At 40.2% G+C, this 20140-nt stretch overlaps 1 protein-coding gene across 3 annotated transcripts in view; it reads left to right on the forward strand.

Annotated features, from left to right (window-relative positions):
* Nucleotides 1-20140, forward strand: part of HS6ST2 (heparan sulfate 6-O-sulfotransferase 2) — a 370575-nt gene that overhangs the window by 281197 nt on the left and 69238 nt on the right. For 2 of the 3 annotated variants that reach the window (XM_042241641.2, XM_042241640.2), the window contains exon 3: nt 2038-2070. The exons of the other annotated variant lie outside the window; for it this stretch is intronic. In XM_042241641.2, coding sequence (XP_042097575.1) covers nt 2038-2070 — 33 coding nt within the window. The remainder of the gene's footprint in view (nt 1-2037; nt 2071-20140) is intronic. 3 annotated transcript variants of the gene reach the window in all.

The following is a 20140-nucleotide window of genomic DNA, read 5'->3' on the forward strand; positions in this document are numbered from 1 at the left end:
AAGTTTGATCCCTCAGATGGGAGGATCCCCTGGAGAAGGAAATGGCAACCCACTCCAGTATTCTTGCCTGGAGAATTCCATGGACGGAGGAGCCTGGCAGGCTATAGTCTATAGGGTCACAAAGAGTCGGATTTGACCGAGTGACTACACAACAGCAACAACAATGTCACATTACATAATTGTCCTTTCACTTTATTAAAAGGTCTTTTAAAAAAGATTCCATGTAAGAACCTTCCCAAAGAGTGTGTGTTTGTGTGTGTGTGTGTAAAATGGATTCCTCATGTTAATTCATTTTTTCTAATCAATATGCCTCTCCTTTTTATCTTTCTCCACATGGCTTTTGATTCACTTCTGTTGACTGTCCACCCTTTTGATTGGTACACCTATAACATCTTCCTGGATCACCACTGAATAATCTACCTCTGGCAACCTGGACTCCCAGGTAAGACAATGCGCTTCCAAAAGTCTTCTTGGCGTAATCCCTGGGCAAATTTTAATAGACAGCTGAGAAGCTTACAAAGACATTTTTTCAAAAATCTCAAGAGGCAGTAGTTCCTCTGGTTAAAGTTAAATTTGATCTGGTCCCCATAACATTAATTATGTACATACTTATATTATTTGAGGATTTCTATTAAAGCTATAAAAATAGAATTAGAGTTTTGGAAAGTGCTATATATTTGACTTTGGAACTTTCTAGCATGAAGATTCAACATATACCTTTATGTTTTCATGTTGTTTTTGTTATTTTTATTTTTCACCCAAAGATGTATTTTTTGTTCATAAGGCTGAGTGCAGTAGAAGAGATACTAGCCTTTCTTCACTGTGTAGGGAAATTAAGTCTCGGTAGGCCAGAACATTCTAGATTACTTCTTTCTTATGGCTGGAATGGAAGAGGATCACATTGGGCCCTGGATGGTAAGTCAGCTAATGTAGGTATCTTGTCTAACAAATCTGATATCACTAACTACATTACTTTTGTTTTCATCACATTTGCTTCTCCACCAGGCTTCATAACTCACAGAACCAGGGAAGGGGGCCTTAGCCATGCCAATAGCTGATGATAAAAGAGCCATATATTGCTCCTCAAACAAAGATGCAAGGCCTATTGCTATGTCTGCTAGCCATGCTATGAAAATCTCTCTTAACTCACCTCTGAAACCATAAGACATATTTAATGTAAAGAAATATTCCTCCAAAGAAAATGTCTAGGCTATATAACTCACTATGGGCACAAAAGTATTAGCATATTATAATACCCTTTGCTTAGCATAAAACAAAAAGCTATCTGAGCCCATTTGCACTCTCAGGTTAGCAATTGTCCAATGCACAACTTCCCAGTCCTGCCAATATCAGAAATCCACATAGTAGAATTAGTATTTTGTGACTCAAGATATAATATGAAAGCAACTGAGTATTTTTTTAAATGGAGAGACATTGCTTACATTGATGGATGTCTTGCATTTGGGTGGAAGGAACTAGTGATGATTTATGTATCATTTTCTGTGTGTTTTGAATTTTCATCGGTTGGAAGAACATCCACAAAGTTTAATCGTTCTTTCTTTTCTTTTTGTTATTTATGTTTCATATATCCTTGATAATATGAAAAATCCCTGTAAATTCGTCCTAGGTCCTTTCAATCAGGCATTTCCGTTTTAGTGATGCCACAGTGCTTGGTTTGGTATGGTCTTGGTTTTGGTTTATTGACTTTGGTTTTTTGCTTAGATTGCCATTGCCTGTGTGACAGGGAGTGGAATTAGTTATGACTGAATGGGGAATCTTTCATTCTCAGCCTGTAGCCCTTCAGAGGTTTGACTTTCAGCACTGCCCTGTCCCTTTTAGCCCTCTGGTTCTTAATCTCCCCACTACATGAGAGGAGCTAGTGGGGAACAGAATTAGGGAGCCATCCATGAGCTGTTGCCTTGAGGTTTGGAAAGCTGAAAAAAAAATGTGATCAAAGCAAAATGGAAAACTTTTATTATTTTAATTCCTCTCTTACCAAGCTCTTGCTAGCACCTGGTTTTACTGTTCCTTTAACAGGTGGAGGATTTTTCAGATTCTAGATGCAGCAAGGTAAGTGACAATGGATTTTAACTAAACCCAAGTGAGCTAGAATATATAGACTCTGCCATTGCCCATCAGTTTAATTTCCATACAATAAATAGTTAGGTTTCCACTTGGATAGATTCTTTCCAGGTTTCTTTTTTAGTTTAAAACAGCTGACATGACCCAGGCATATAGTCTCAGGTCTGAAAGCTGACCTCGTTCAGAAGCAAGGCAAAAGTTCATGGCCAGCATCCCAGTCGGGCAGTAGGTCACTAGCTTCTTTTCCTTTTTGCTGAAATCAGAAGACACTGCGGAGTGTTCTGTTATGAAGACCCCACCCCACCATCAACAAAGCATTCTCCACAGCGCTTCGGGTGCACCTGCCTGTCACCTGGATGGTGGTTTAGGAAACAACTAGGTCAGCATTTTACTGAAGGGAGATGAATTATTTGAAAGTATCAGGGCTTGTAAAGTATGCACATATGTAAACTTGCAAGGTAGCGTAACCCCATAGGCTAGGGACCTTTGTGACATGAACTCTGCAAGTCTAATCAAACACAGGAAAGTTTCTAACTCCTGGGTCGGGGGCTGGGGTGGAGCTCTTGAGAATGCTACAGAATAGAGTCTTCCAGGCAATGACTGCTCCCACGAGCTGTGACGTCATAATGCCATCAGTGCTGAGGAAGCTGGAAGAATTGTCAGCCATTTTGTAAATGTGGCTCTCCTTGCTTGGCACATGGTTTTCTAAGATCATACTGCTCACCAGTACTGTATTTGGCCTATTCTAGGCTTATTGGCTCCAGAAAGATTTACCAGTGTCTCTACTTTCTCTTCCTACCTATCTATATTATTTGTTCCCTAGCCAGATAAGTTAGGAAGAGCAAAGGTTATAGCCTTTGGATTCCTCTGCTAGAGAAGACTCTCACTGAAATAGAGTAGATTGACCATATCTTAGATACCCAGTTTGGCTTTCAGTAGCTAGGTTTCCATATTCCCATTAGGGTCTCAATGGATTTATTTGACATCTGAGAAGCATAAATTCAGGATTTAATTACATAGTCAGGTTTCATTCATTGAGATAAATGGTATAGACACCTAATCACACAATATTAGTACAGGAGGGCATTTGAGCATCATGGATTGGGTGTATCATGGTGGCAAGAGTACTACGTTTTGCTACTAACTAGTGGAGTGACTTTGCTCAATTCCTATGTCTGCTGTGAGCCTTGACTTCCTCATCTGTCAAATAAAACAGAGTGGGTGACCATTAAGATAATAGCCAATTAACCTAAAGACTATTATCCCTATAATTGCTTTCACAGAGAAAATGTTGCAAATTTTGTTTTATATTTGTTTTAAATTTTGCTCCAAAATAAATAAATAAATAAATTTTGCTCCATGATAGAATCATCTCTGTCTTAATAGGCTTGCTATATAACAAAACAAGTCATGTCTTATTCTTTATTTTTATTATGGGGCTGAGTAGTTTGACCAGAAACTATTGTCAGAATAATTTACCTGCTTTTAGTTTGTGAGAAAGGAAGAGAAGAACACAGATGGTGCTATGGAAGAGAATCAGCTTTGGTAAACGTCTATGGGAGCCATTTTTAATTCTGGTGGACTGAATGATGTATGAAAACTATTTGCAAAGCTAGCATGTTCTTCGACCACTGGTAAAATGAAGCAACAATTCATTTGGTAATCCCCATTGTACATTTAGTTTTCTAAATATACAAGATTATGATTATCTCTGTCTAATAATTGACAATTTGCATAAATGCTTGCTATTATTTAGTTGTCTGAATGGATTTTCTAATCCAGAGGAAAAAGGGAACAATCAGTGGGAGCCATCCCAAATGCCTTGCATTATTGCCACACACATGCACAATTAACAGCGAGGCTAATTGTTTCAGACCAGAACCTCATTTGTGTTTCTATAGACAGCAAAAACATTAACTGCCAGAGTGCAACTCTCTCTCTCTCTCTCTGTCTCTCTCTCTCTTTTCCCTATAGCCAGCTGTATTATAAGGTCTGCAGTTGGCTGCAAGAAAATTATTTGCCTGGATTTTCAGGGTATCATTTTGTGATGGAGTTTCCAAGCTTCTACTTAAGTTCACAATCAATGCCTTGAACAACCAAAGACTGAATTTTTTAAATAATATTTTAACAGTATGCCTCTATAAATTTAAAGAATAAAAGGATGCTGACACATAAACCAGTTCTGCTGCTGCTTTTCCATTCTGCTTCATATTTTGTACCTTTAAAATGATTGGCGTTACACCTGCATATGAGAATCATAAAAAGTCAAGACTGGAGGAGGCCCTTAAAATTACCCTATCAAATTCCCTCACTTTTCAGATGAGTTTGATACACAGTGATTTGAATGTCAATAACAACCACCAAATCAATGATGCCACAGTTTTTTAAAAAAACTTTCAAACCCTTGGGAGCTATTGTAGTAAATACATTTGAATGAGAACCGGTTGTTTTGAAATTATACAACTTCGGCTTCTTTTCCAAAAAGTGAATCCTTTCTTTAAATGTTCCTTCATAAAGTTAACCTAAACATAGCCATGATGTTGATGGTATACGGGTGAAAGGAGATGCTCTGTCAAAGTACTTTTGTCAATAGGAGACGCTCAACTGATGTACCAGCTCTCTTCCCTTCATACACGGATGATGTCGCTAATGTCAGCATATGGAAGTGTTTCTTCAGTGACTGGGAATATGGGCTTTTAGAGTCAAACTGTCCTTGGGTCCAATCCTGGTGCTGCCTGTCACTTTCTAGCTCTGTGACCTTGAGTCATTTTTTTAGCCTCTGCGGACTTTGTATCTTCACATGTAAACACCTTACAGGGTTGTTGCGAGGATTAAATTGAGATCATGCATATCAAGTGCTTAGCATTGTTCCTGGCATATAGTAAACAGTCAGTAAGTGGTAATGGTTATTACCATGATTGTCTCCACACCTAGTACCAGTCTCATGCAACACTTATATTTCATCTTATGATGGTTTGGAGCACACGCATATACACCTGTACACATCAGCATATGGTCACGCAGAGTTCACAAGGACGGCACCCAGAAGACTGCTTTCCAAGATTATCTGTGACATGTTTAAAAATCCAGCGGCTCCTCCAGCTTTAGTGTTCTTGAACTCTTTGGTGATTTTGGAACTTTTATACATCTTCTCGTTTGAAAGCATTCCTAATTTATCTTGGTTCACCTCCTGTCTTCTTCTCAACACTTCTTAAGTTTCCTTTGTTGGATCTCTTTTACACACACACAGCCTCTCCCCGCTCCCACCCCGCTCCTTTCAATGGAGCAATTCCCAAGGTCCTGTCATTGATCTGCTTCTCTTCTCTTGCTGCGTGCTCATTCTGGGTAATTTCATCTCCTGACATAGCTTCACCTTTCACCTCTGCACTAATGATTCCCAAATTGACCTCTCCTTAACTTATTCCGGAGCTCCAGGCTAGCTCCAATTTCCAATTGCTTGGTGAGCATCTCCAGGGCAGGATATCCTAGGAGGCTGAAGTGTAGTCTGGCTTTTGTCATCCTGCCTCAGGAATGCAGATGGGGGGATCTAGCTTCGAGAAGTATTAAGGGTCAAAAACAAGGAAGACGTGCTGAGCATTCATCTGAGCAGAAGTAAAAGTAGTCTAAGTTAAGAAAGTGGCTCACACTGAGTTTCCATGGAAAGCATGACAAGTCAATTGTGGATTTCTATGATTATGAACTGGAGATATAAATTGGCAGTGAAAACTTTCAAAGGTATATATTTTCCAGGGAGAAGAAACAGTTCTCCTAAGTGAAAACTGAGATCAATTTTTAAGTGTTGGTAGTTTGGTATGTTTGAGGAAAGGTTAATTAAAATGATCTTTCTTGGGACAGTCTGTATGGTTAATCTTGCTGCAGTGTTTTGTTATACAAACATATGTGCCCAGAGGAAGGATAATGCCTTCATCCTGAAGGATGAACATGTGGGAATTTTGAGAGCACTATGTGTATAGACACATACACACAGGCTGGGTCAGACATGCCTGACATTTTGAATGTGGGAAAATAATTCTATCACATGGTAGATCGATTTTTTCTTTTATTTATTCTGCAAATATTTACTGGACACCTTCCAGATGCCATGCTGTCTGTGGAACAATGGGCTGTCAATACAGAATGTGTAGTGTCTTTGTCCTTAAGCGTCTAATACAGTTTTCTTCAGTTATATGCAAGTGCATTGAGAGTTTAATTTGGTCTTGAAACATCTGCAGCGTATGACAAGTGATTCTGAGACTATAACCTTGCTGAAAATCATAATGACAAAAGAGGACTTAAGGAAAATAACGCCACTGCTAAAGTGGGAAAAGAATGTGCATAAATTCAAATTTCTTTTACTTTTACTTCTATTTTATTTTACTTCCTTTAAATTTAGTAAATATTGAATTACTTTGGTTTTTCACATTTCAAGTTGGCTCTCAGTGTTCTAGGCCAGAGTAAGAATAATTTTATCTAACCTGAAACTTAATTAGAGCAAAGAGATAAACAAATCTTTGTTAATAGTATTGTTGCCTAGTATTGTTAGAATAATTCTTTGTAAATGAGCTATTCTTACAGAAACTACAGACCTAGCTTATAACTTTAGCACTGGGAACAATATTCCTTATGAAGGAAGGTGACCTCATTCCCCCATTCCCCAAATTAAGTACAGTCCCCCCATTTGAATTACTACCTATGGAATATGCAGAGGTCATCAGACCCTCCAAAACGTAATGGTCTAGAAAACTGGGTGAGTTCCTTGCCTCCCTGGGTGCACACCAGCTTATCCTTTAGAAATCTGGCATGGCCCTTTGTTTGCAAGTCTTGTATGAAGTATTGTCAGTCCCAGCTGTTAATTTCAAAGTCCACTTCAAGGCTACTCTCAGGTCCCAAAGATCCCTCATTGCATTTGTAATCTTGAAAGCCAAACTTGAGGCCCCAAAAGTCCTCCTATGGATATGCAGATGGCACTATTCCCCTTTTATTGTGCCAGCACCCCCTTTATGACCTCCAGGGCACAAAAGCGTTCATAATAATGGTGCATGTATTGATCAAAATTCCTATTTCTCTTGCCTTAAATGAGCTAGAGATGTTGATGTACTTCTCTTATTCTGATTGAAAGTAAGAATACTCAAAACATCCTTGAATTTATAATCTTGGATGTCTGTTCTCACAGCTTTCACCAGTTGTAGTCTAACTTCTATTTATTCATTCAGAATGTATCTCCTGAGCACTCACTATGTTCCACGCACTGTTCTAGGCACTGGGGACAATAAAACATGCAAGGTTTCTCCTCTTGTGTTTCTTAAGGGATGTGAGTGTACATGAATGGGTGTGTGCACACATATTAGAGGGAAATAGAAAATAAACAATATACAAGTAAATGAAGAAACTAATCTCAGAGAGTGATACATGTCATGAAAAAAATAAAAGTGGACAGAGAATGAGTGGATAGATGGAGAGTGAGCCAGGTGATTTTGCTCTTTGCTTTTATAGGTTTCATACAGATTTCGCTAACACTTTGCCTGGGCCCTTTGGTTTCCTGTATTTCATACTTTCCTGGTTTCACTACCAATTCTCATTTTTCTGCTTCTCTCTGCTCTGTCGTTAGGACCGCCTCCCCTTCGCTTGTCCTGAAGTGTAACCCAGAGTGTGCTCCTTATTAAACTTTTGTTCCATACTTTTCTTATCTTCTTCAGCATTAGAATTTAGCAGATTCACCTACTTCTTGTCAAAGAATGTAAATAGGTCCACTAACCCTTAGGGATATTTCTCTTGATTACTCACAGCATTTTTGTTACTCAAGACAAACTACCTTTTGAAAGAAAACATGGGTATGAAAGGTTAGTAATTGTGGCGGCATTTGGTTTTGCCTACTTCTGTAGTGGCAAGAGCCCTGGATTGAGAACTGGGAGACCAGTGTCTCTCTGCTATAGGACCTTAGCCATGCCACTTCCTTTCTCTGAGCCTGTATCTTCATGTATAAAAGCAGTGTTCAAAGTAGATGATCTCTGGGTTCTTTTAGATCTAAAGTGGTACAATTAGTTGTTTTCAGAAATGTAATCCAAGATCTCTTTGCAACATTCTGTTTAATTCTGTAAAGTGGATGTGTAGGAGCATTTTCCAGTGTATCAGAACTGCTTAGATTAAGCATAAGTTTTCCAGCAAAAGCCAGCTTTACAATTCTTGTAAATGTCACAAGAAGTTAAAACATTGCTTCTTGTTTTAACCTCCACCAGCCAGGGCAACAGTTCAACACCACAGATGCAACTGTCAACTTCTTATGAGAATATCTGAAAATTTGCAGACTTTTTAGATTGCCCACAGGAAATCTTCAAGAAGAACCAAATGCTACTAAAATGAAGGAAGGCATTCTAAGTTGGCTTCACAATGACATAGCATAGGTCTTGCCCTCTCGTGTCTCAGGTGCCAGGAAAAGTGTCTTAACTCTTAGAGGGCCACTCAGGGCTCTTTGCAGCCATGGCAGTGCTGTCTGCCTCAGCACCTCACCAAAGCCCAGTTAGGAACCAAAGCTGAAGTTGGAAAGTTAGCCTTCCCTAACTTCCTCACACCTTCCCTACATCTGCTGCACTGGGCTTTGTGGGAGAAGATGGGGAGGCAGGAAAGGTGGGCTTGGACAACTAGAAGAGGAAGAGCTAGAAAGTCACCAACATCTGAAATACCCTTGCTGTGCCCTTCTATGTTACTGCTGTTCTATAATTTCAGATACCTGCCATGTTCTAAACACAAGAATCAGGGACTTCCCTGATGGTGTAGTGGTTAAGGCTTCCAGTGTCAGGGGCGTGGGTTCAATCCCTGGTCGGGGAGCTAACATCCCCCATGCCTCTCTGTGAAGAAACCAAAACATAAAACAAAAGCAACGTTGTTACAAATTCAATAAAGACTTTAGAAATGGTCCACATCCAAAACATCTTTTAGAAAGTAAAATAAATACAAGAATCAGCTCCATGATTAGATTTTAGGAATTCACTCTTTTCCAGAGAAGAGCCAGGCATGATTTTGTGGTCAGAGAGTCTGAAGAAGAAGATCCAGGAGAGTTTAGACTCTCCAAAGAAGTGCATCTTTGATCTGCTCTCACAGGATATTGACACTGAAGAAGAATTGGGCTTAAGGAAAGAAATGAGGGAGACAGTACAGGGAGCTCCTGTATGGCTCTTATTTAAAAGCTTGTGAGGTTGTGCCGATGAGGAAATTGATCCCCACCAAGACAATGACCTATCTAAGCACACCCAGCTAGTTTGTAATTCAGGTCAACTGCATCCCCTCCAGTGCCTTGATTTGGAATTACCTATGCTACCTGGGAATTATGCTTGCTTGTCTGCTTGGTTTTGCTATTTAATTCTTGGTGCTACTTTTGTTCACAGCATTTGTAATTCATTATTCTCAAAGAATTTTATCAATGAAAGTAGGCAAAATCCCTTAGCAATAGGTAAAGTGCATATATTTTGGAGGCTTCGGGGCAGCTGATAGTCCAAGGTCACCAAGAGGAGAGAGTAGCTGGATTGGAAATAGAGCCTGCAATGCAAGATTCAGTTGAAATAAGTGAAGACAGGGCTATAGACTGGGGCTCCACAGTTAAATGTATACATCATTTCTTTTTTATATATATTATTTCTTTAATGCTCATTCTTAATTATAGCTCTAGCCCTTTCTCCATCAAAAGAGTTAAATGTCTTTTAATTTAGGTTCTCAGTACTTTGAATCCTTTCCAGGTGTGTTTGTTGCTTTATCTTTCTAGTTCACCCTTCTAGGTGGCCTTCTTTTTTTGCGTGCAATATTTTCCATTAGTTTGGTCTCACTGCCTTGTCCAGAGCATTTGTAGCACAACTATATATCATAGGAGATCTTATGAGCACATAAAATGGAAAACACTATTTCACAAGGTAGGAATTACTAGATTATTTCTGTTCCCCTTCCAGAGTTGAAATATTTCCTATTTGGCAAATAGCCTTTCTTCGAAATCCTCAAATTGCACCTAGGGAAAAAATGACTGTCACCATGGCACCATGGGGCTTCCTGTCCCTTCACTTTCATTGGCTCAGCATCCAATTTACTGCACTGATTTTTCCTGACAGCTCAGCATCACCTCATCAGCCAGACACTGGAATTATAAAGGGGCTTTATCAAAGCCTGATACAGTTTGAAAACTTTTCAACTTTCAGAATTTTGGCCATGGGTATGCCAGAAAGCATGTGTGAATGGCATTTGGTAGCTTGTTGGTCTTTTTCTCATAGCTTTTACAATTTCCAACTTGATTTTTGCTCGCCATGGGGCACCGTTTACCTTCTCTTCTCCGAGAGCTCTTGTTCATTTGTCAGGAGCCCTAAGAGAAGGCTGCTCATGTACAGCTCTGGAATGTCAGAGTCATTCTAAACGGGCATAAATGAGCCTGTAAATGGCCTTTACTGATTGTTCCTATATTAAAATGTAAATGCACATAAGACTTTATGAGGAGCCTGCACATAGTCTTTCTCCGATTTTTTCATATGAATTGATTTGACAATGTCAGAGATGATGCATGAGGCAAAATAAAGAGTTTCTTAAGCCCATTACAGCTTGTTTGCATGAAAAGGAGTAAAAGCTACAAGGAAGAAAGGAACATTAAGTGATGCTTTTGGCTGGAATCATTTTCTGACTCCCAAACGCCTTTTAGACCATAACCTACCTTCTGAACCTAAGCAGGGGAAAGTGATTACTTGGATGTTCTTTTGCTCAAATAACCTTTCTTGACTAATTAAAGGGAATTAATTTCTGGTTATGCAGGAAACACTGAGGGATTTCTGAAATTCATAAGAGTGAAATTAACTAAGAAGACCTAAAATTAATTAGTTGTAAGTGCTGGTATGTTTTATGAGAAAATGAAATAAGACGGGAGGATAGGAGCTTTGAATGAAGATTCCTTGAAAACCACAGAATGTTATATCATTGAAGAACCATGTGGTTTAATACTCGGAAATCATAAAACCTCATGTTAAGCCCTTCACAAGGAAAGTTCCATTAGCCTCATCTATTCCTTTCTGTACGACGCCTTCAGTGTCAGTTTTACAATGCTACTGAAATATATGTATATGTCTAAGTGAAAGTGAAAGTTGCTGTCGTGACTCTTTGCGACCGCATGGACTATACAGTCCATGGAGTTCTCCGTGCTAGAATACTGGGGTGGGTAGCCTTTCCCTTCTCCAGGGGATCTTCCCAACCCAGGGATCAAACCCAGGTCTCCCGCATTGCAGGCAGATTCTTCACCAGCTGACCCACAAAGGAAGCCCATGTACATGTGTAATTGAATCAGTTTGCCATACACCTGAAACTAACACAACATTGCAAGTCAACTATACTTCAATTTAAAAATCTATTTGCCAGTTTTTAAAGGCAGGTAGAATGGTGAATTGGAGAAGGAAATGGCAACCCACTCCAGTGTTCTTGCCTGGAGAATCCCAGGGACGGGGGAGCCTGGTGGGCTGTCGTCGTCTCTGGGGTCGCACAGAGTCGGACACGACTGAAGCGACTTAGCAGCAGCAGCAGCAGCAGAATGGTGAATGGAGAAGGAAATGGCAACCCACTCCAGTACCCTTGCCTGGAAAATCCCATGGACAGAGGAGCTTGATAGGCTACAGTCCACAGGGTTGCCAAGAATCGGACTCAACTGAGCCACTTCACTTTCATTTTCAGAATGGTGAAATCTAGCTCCAAAATAAGTGGAGTTTATAAAGAATATTCTAGGAGAACCTTAAATGCAAGACCAGTCTAAGTCAGAGTAGTCATCAGCTGACCTGTTGTAAGAAGCTAGCCTTGGTTTTCTTTTTTTTTTTTTTTTCCTTTTTGCAACACCAGCTCCATTTCTAGCAGCAACTGCAACTGAGCCAAAAGCAGATTCATCGCTTGTTTACATCAGACACTAAATAGCCACTGAGCAGAGCATTAAGCTAGCCCTGTCTTCTGGGAGCTTATAATCTAAACCAAACAACAAACTAGAAACCATATCCATCACACCTTATATGCTTATTTCCTTTCTCGTATTAATTCAAAGAAAACAGAAAGTGGCAAGTCACATTCTCCAGGGTTTGTGAAACCTCTGGAGAGTATTCTTTCTCTGTTTTTGTGACTTTTCAAGTTGAAAGCTATTTTGTATGTAGTATGCTATAGATTGTAGTATTATTTTTAAAATTGGGGATAAGAAAGCCAGCAATATTCTTTCTTTTTGTTTTTTTTACTGTCAACAAGTTGCATTGCAAAAGTAGGGATCAAATTAAAAGTGGATTCTCGATTTGCCATGGGGAAATATGCATAGTATTTCAAATACTGTAAGGTCAGGGTCAGCTTGGGATAGAAGAGGTATCATAAAAAATTAATTTAGGATACTTGCCTTGAGCTATTTCTGAGTTATAATAATCCCACAGGTGAAAGCAAATCTATGGAATAATTAAGGTGCTTGGTTTGACCTTTTTAGCAAAAGGAGATATACCAAGACATGACCAAAGCTTGGAGCTGAGGCAATGCAGTTAATTAATGGGGGTTGACGAGTTATGTTATCGGGATGGGAGCCTTTGTGAGAACATGTTGTAAAAGTAAGGCATGTGTACACCCATGGTGGATTCATGTCAATATATGGCAAAACCAATACAGTATTGTAAAGTAAAATAAAGTAAAAATAAAAATTAAAAAAAAAAGTAAGGCATGTGCCAAGCCAACATCAGTTTCCCAAGGATTATGTATAGCAGACAATGACAGAGAGAGAAGCAGAAATGCAGAGATATGCTACTGGATATAAAATGGATACTAATGAGAACCTACTTCCCTGTATACCCCAGGGAACTCTACTCAGTGCTCTGTGAGAACCTAAATGGGAAGGAAATCCAGAAAAGAGGGGATATATGTGTATATATAACTGATTCACTTTGTTATACCATAGAAACTAACATAACATTGTAAATGAACTATACTCACATAAAAACTCATTAAAAAATTCAGAGATAAAGCACATTTTTAATTATATTTTGATTTTTTATATTTTTTTCTATTATGGTTTATCATAGGATATATTAAAATGTGTGTATATATATATATATATATATATATTTAACTGAATCACTTTGCTGTGATTAATACAAAATTGTGAATCAACTATACTTCAGTTTTTAAAAATAAAAACACCAGTGGTCCAGTGGTTAAGGATCTGCCCTGCAATGCAGGGGTCACAGATTTGATCTCTGGTCCGTGAACCAAGATCCCACATACTGCAGGACAGCTAAGTCCGTGCTCCTCGATGAAAGATCATACAAGATGCAATTAAGACCTGACACAGTCAAATAAATGAATAAGTATTTTTTTAAAAAGAAGCTGAGTCATAGACAGACAAAGACCAAGAATTGAAAATTAGCCAACCTAGTATTAAAATTCCAGTTCTGCTGTTAAAGTCGCTCTACAACTTTGGTTAAGTCACTTTTCCTTGGGCCTCGGTTTCTCCATTATAAGATGAAGGAGTGTGCTAGAAGATGACTCCATAGAACTTACCAGCTCTTTAATTCTGCTTTTGGGTTCTAAGGAAATGAACAGACCAGGCAGGTGGGTGGGTAGAAAATACACAAAGGCCAGCATGCAAACAGACAGACAGACTGATGGCAAACACACCTCTGCTAGCTTCACAAAAATAGGACAGTATTCTACTGGGCCAATGGACATTGAATCACCAAGTGTACCAGCCAGATCCACAGACATGTGTCCTCACTTTTCCTACTGCCATGATGATCTGAGGAATTGGCAGGTTTCCTCTGCCTGGCCCTGAGCGAGCTTCCTGCCAGTCAAGTTGAGTCATTTTCTGACTCAAAATGGCTTTCTTTCTTTCCTCTACAGGCTCAGAAGAGTAGCTAGCTGTGTGAAGATCTATAAATGACCTCTCATACCCAAATGGAGGAGAACACAGATGTCAGGCTTTGTATGTCTCACCATTACTTCAGTTCCCCCAGCAGAACCTTCTGTGGGGGTAGGGCATGTAGGGAGTGGCTAGTACCACTTGCGGATGAGGAAACTCAAATAACCTACCATGAATCTTCTTGCCCAAATCTGTCTGCCTACCTGTCTCTTTCTAAAGCTCAGTGGATAGTTTGGAACACAGTGTGTTCTCCAGGCTTTCAAATTTTACCACTTTTAAACTTTTGTGAATCTAGTTTGTGGGGTTGGGGAATTGATGAGAATAATCAGTACTTGTCAAGCTTCCAGCAGCTAGCAAATGACTTTAGTAAGGAGAGAACCAGGTACCTGGAAGACAAAGTGAGTGCAGCCGAAAACGACGCTCCAAACAGGTTGTAGTAGTACAGCCTGCACTTGGTTGATTTCCCTTTCATTGGTTTTTGCAAGAAACAAAATACTGTGATTTTCTTGGACTTAACAATTTACCAACTCCCCCTAAAATAATACCCCAAAAGCTTAGCTTGAGGGCGAGTGGCCTGATGGTAGGTCCCCCTCCAAATGAATTTGATTGAATGCTGGTCTCTCTGTGGCATCTAAGATTCCATTTTGAGTTTATCCAGATCTTCATATTCTGATGCTTGTACATGTTAGAAGAAAAGAAACTTAATCAAAAATGTGTTGCTTCAATGAAAGATAGCTCATCAGGAAAACAGAGTCTACGCTGCACATCAATATTATATATATATTTTGGCCATGCCACATGGCTTATGGGATCTTAGTTCCCCAACCAGGGATGGAAGTGGACCACAATGAAAGTCCCAATACTGTACTTTCTTAAGCAGCTTTTGTCATCACTACAATTTCCACTTCATCAGGCCAAACAAGTCTTGAGAATGAAGGCCAGGATGAGCATCATGTGAGAAAGAAGGTGAGGAGGCCAAACTGGCTTTAGGCAAGGATTATTCTTACACTAAGTAGCTGATGATATCAGTTGAATCACAAGGACTCTGCTTGGAGAGGATGCTGAAAGGCTGGGGGCAGGCTTGGCTTCCATGTGCATTGCCAGTCTGAACTCTCCCCTGATCTCCAGACTCATGTAACCAACTTCTTAGCCCAGATTTCCTTTGAAGATTAATGGTATCTCAAACTTGACCTGCCCCAAAACAAACTCCTGACTTTCTCCCAAAATTTGTTCCCCTCAGAATCTTTTCTACCTCAGTAAATGGCAATTCTGCTCCCCCATATCTTCAGTATATCTTTCATGTGTCTTTTTCTCTCCCAGGTTACGTGTAATCCATTAGCCTTCATAATATATTAGTAATCTGACCACCCTCATCATCATCTCCTCTGCCATCCCCCTCTAAGCTACTGTCATTTCTTTTTATGTATTTATACTGAAGTATAATTGATTTACAATGCTATCTTAGTTTCTGGTGTACAGCAAAATGATTTAGTTATATATGCTGTGCTGTGCTTAGTTGCTCAGTTGTGTCCGACTCTGTGAAACCCCATCAATTGTAGCCTGACACTCTCCTCTGTCCAAGGGGATTCTCCAGGCAAGAACAATGGAGTGGGTTGCCATGGGATCTTCCCAACCCAGGGATAGAACCCAGGTCTTCCATATTGCAGGCAGATTCTTTACTATCTGAGCCACCAGGGAAGCCCTTAGTTATATATACATACATATATATCTATTCTTTGTCCTCAGTTATTACAAGATATTGGATATTGTTCCCTGTGCTATACAATAGGACCTTGTTTATTTATTTTATATAGAAGCTTTCCTCAGTGATCAGTGCAAAAAAATCGAAGAAAACAACAGAATGGGAAAGACTAGAGATCTCTTCAAGAAAATTAGAGATACCAAGGGAACATTTCATGCAAAGATGGGCTCAATAAAGGACAGAAATGGTATGGACCTGACAGAAGCAGAAGATATGAAGAAGAGGTGGCAAGAATACACAGAAGAACTGGACAAAAAGATCTTCATGACCCAGATAATCACGATGGTGTGATCACTCACCTTGAGCCAGACATCCTGGAATGTGAAGTCAAGTGGACCTTAGGAAGCATCACTACGAACAAAGCTAGTGGAGGTGATGGAATTCCAGTTGAGATATTTCAAATTCTAAAAGATGATGCTGTGAAAGTGCTGCACTCAATATGGCAGCAAATTTGGAAAACTCAGCAGTGGGCACAGGACTGGAAAAGGTCAGCTTTTATTCCAATCCCTAAGAAAGGCAATGCCAAAGAATGCTTAAACTACCGCACAATTGCACTCATCTCACAAGCTAGCAAAGTAATGCTCAAAATTCTCCAAGCCAAGCTTCAGCAGTACGTGAACCATGAACTTCCAGATGTTCCAGCTGGTTTTAGAAAAGGCAGAGGAAGCAGAGATCAAATTGCCAACATCCGCTGGATCATGGAAAAAGCAAGAGAGTTCCAGAAAAACATCTATTTCTGCCTTATTGACTATGCCAAAGCCTTTGACTGTGTGGATCACAATAAACTGTGGAAAATTCTGAAAGAGATGGGAATACCGGACCACCTGACCTGCCTCTTGAGAAACCTGTATGCAGGTCAGGAAGCAAAAGTTAGAACTGGACATGGAACAATAGACTGGTTCCAAATTGAGAAAGGAGTACATCAAGGCTGTATATTGTCTCCCTGCTTATTTAACTTATATGCAGAGTACATCATGAGAAAGGCTGGGCTGGAGGAAGCACGAGCTGGAATCAAGATTGCCGGGAGAAATATCAATAACTTCAGATATGCAGATGACACCACTCTTATGGCAGAAACTGAGCTCAGTTCAGTTCAGTTCAGTCGCTCAGTCATGTCCAGCTCTTTGCGACCCCATGAATCGCAGCACGCCAGGCCTCCCTGTCCATCACCATCTCCCGGAGTTCACTCAGACTCACGTCCATCGAGTCCGTGATGCCATCCAGCCATCTCATCCTCGGTCATCCCTTCTCCTCCTGCCCCCAATCCCTCCCAGCATCAGAGTTTTTTCCAATGACTCAACTCTTCTCATGAGGTGGCCAAAGTACTGGAGTTTCAGCTTTAGCATCAGTCCTTCCAAAGAAATCCCAGGGTTGATCTTCAGAATGGACTGGTTGGATCTCCTTGCAGTCCAAGGGACTCTCAAGAGTCTTCTCTAACACCACAGTTCAAAAGCATCAATTCTTCAGTGCTCAGCCTTCTTCACAGTCCAACTCTCACATCCATACATGACCACAGGTAAAACCATAGCCTTGGCTAGACGGATCTTAGTCGGCAAAGTAATGTCTCTGCTTTTGAATATACTATCTAGGTTGGTCAGAACTTATCTTCCAAGGAGTAAGCGTCTTTTAATTTCATGGCTGCAATCATCATCTGCAGTGATTTTGCAGCCCCCCAAAATAAAGTCTGACACTGTTTCCACTGTTTTCCCCATCTATTTCCCATGAAGTGATGGGACCAGATGCCATGATCTTAGTTTTTCTGAATGTTGAGCTTTAAGCCAACTTTTTCACTCTCCTCTTTCACTTCAAGAGGCTTTTGAGTTCCTCTTCACTTTCTGCCATAAGGGTGGTATCATCTGCATGTCTGAGGTTATTGATATTTCTCCCGGCAATCTTGATTCCAGCTTGTGTTTCTTCCAAAGTGAAGAGGAACTAAAAAGCCTCTTGATGAAAGTGAAAGAGGAGAGTGAAAAAGTTGGCTTAAAGCTCAACATTCAGAAAACGAAGATCATGGCATCTGGTCCCATCACTTCATGGCAAATAGATGGGGAAGCAATGGAAACAGTAAGAGACTTAATTTTTCTGGGCTCCAAAATCACTGCAGATGGTGACTGCAGCCATGAAATTAAAAGACGGTTCCTCCTTGGAAGAAAAGATATGATCAACCTATACAGCATATTAAAAAGCAGAGACATTACCTTGCCAAGAAAGGTCTGTCTAGTCAAAGCTATGATTTTTCCAGTAGTCATAGATGGATGTGAGAGTAGGACTATAAAGAAAGAAAGCTGAGCACTGGAGAATTTGTGCTTTTGAAGTGTGGTATTGGAGAGGACTCTTGAGAGTCCCTTGGACTGCAAGGAGATCCAACCAGTCCATCCTAAGGGAAATCAGTCCTGAATGTTCATTGGAAGGATTGATGTTGAAGCTGAAACTCCAATACTTTGGCCACCTGATGCGAAGAACTGACTCATTTGAAAAGACCCTGATGCTGGGAAAGATTGACGGCAGGAGGAGAAGGGGATGACAGAGGATGAGATGGTTGGATGGTATCACCAACTCAATGGACATGAGTTTGAGTAAACTCTGGGAGTTGGTGATGGACAGGGAGGCCTGGCGTGCTGCAGTCCACAGGGTCGCAAAGAGTCGGACATGACTGAGCGACTAAACTGAGTGTGTATCTATCAATCCCAAATTCCTAATTTATCCCTCCCAAACTCCCTTTCCATTTTGGTAACCACGTTTGTTTTCTGTGTCTGTTAATCTATTTCTACTTTATACGTAAGTTCATTTATATCACTTTTTTAGATTCCACATATGAGTGATATCATGTGATATATGTCTTTCTGTGTCTGACCTACTTCACGCAGGACGACAGTCTCTAGGTCCATCCATGTTGCTGCATTATTTTGTTCTTTTTTATGGCTGAGTAATATTCCATTGTGTATAAGTACCACATCTTCTTCATCTATTTCTCTGTTGATGGACATTTAGGTTGCTTACATTTCTTGGCTATTGTAAATAGTGCTGCTGTGAACATTGGGGTGCATGTAACTTTTCAAATTAGTTTTTGTCTTTTCCAGTTATATGCCCAGAAGTAGGATTGCTGGATCCCCTGGTAGTTCTATTTTCAGTTTTTAAAGGAACTTCCAGACTGTTTTCCATAACAAACCACCATCATCTCTTCCATGGGCCACTGTAAAAAGCTGGTTCCCTTGCTTTCACCATGGTCCCCTACAGCCTGTTTCCCATGCAGCAACCAACCTGATGATCCTTTTAAAATGTTAATTCACATTTTGTCACTGCTTTGTTCAAAGTCTGATAGTGGCCCTCCATCTCACAAATAACACAAGAATGAAGCCTTTCCATGGCCTGCAAGGGCTTGCATCGCTTGGTTCTTGTTTTCTCTCTGACTTCATATTTTATTGCTCTGGCCTGTGACCTTCCTTCTCTAATCACACCTTTCTCCTTGCTTCACTCTATACCAGGTCTGCTGCTACCTCAGGGCCTTTGCACTTGCTCCTGCCTTGGTCTGGAAAGTTCTTCCTCTAGATATTTGCAGGGCTTGGTGGTTAAATTCAATCATGTCTCTCCTCAGATGTCACAGGAGTGAGATTGCCAGAAAGTCTGATTTTTAAAAAGAGGTCACTTGACTTGGTTGGCAGGCCATCACTGATGATCTCTTAAAAGAGCAACTGCAGTCAAATGACGGAAGAGGAGATGGGTTAGTTTCTAACCATCTGCATCCCTAGATTGTGGAGTTCAGCGCAGTTGTCTCACTGATCCTTGTGTCTCCAGTGTCTGGCCTAATGCCTGAAACCCAGTAGGTTTTCAGTCAGTGTTTGTGGAATGAAGACAAGAGTCTTGTTGTTAAACAATCAATCACATTAAAATACATTAAATTACTGAATGTTGTGATGGCTGCCTCAGTTTTCTTCAGGGAACATGGTTGTAAAATAAGATGTGTACATTCATTGCAGACCCAGTCCTTGAGTACCTACACGTGACATGGTGTTAAACACGTGACTTAGAGGTTTTCAGTGCACACAGAGTTCAGTACTGGAGGCTGAGACCATCTTAGGTCTCTTAGGGAGGTGAGACAGTCTGCTTGTGTACTAAGTAGCTCACTTTTCTTTTTTAAAAATATCTTTTATTTTTAAATTTTTGGCCACACTCTGCAGCATCTGGGACCTGAGTTCCCTCACCAGGAACTAAATCCCATGCCTGCTGCATTGGAAGGCAGACCACTGGACCATCAGGGCAGCCCCTCATTTTCTTTTAAAATTGCTTTTTTTAGAGAGACTGGAAGTGTTATTTAAACTCAAAAGCTATTGTTGGAGTTAAGCAAAATCTTACTGATTTTAAGAGTGTTCGTATAGTTTACAATCAGCTGGTGGTTAAAAAAAAATACA

This window comes from Ovis aries, chromosome X (genome assembly GCF_016772045.2).
Source record: "Ovis aries strain OAR_USU_Benz2616 breed Rambouillet chromosome X, ARS-UI_Ramb_v3.0, whole genome shotgun sequence".
NCBI classification, from domain to species: domain Eukaryota; kingdom Metazoa; phylum Chordata; class Mammalia; order Artiodactyla; family Bovidae; genus Ovis; species Ovis aries.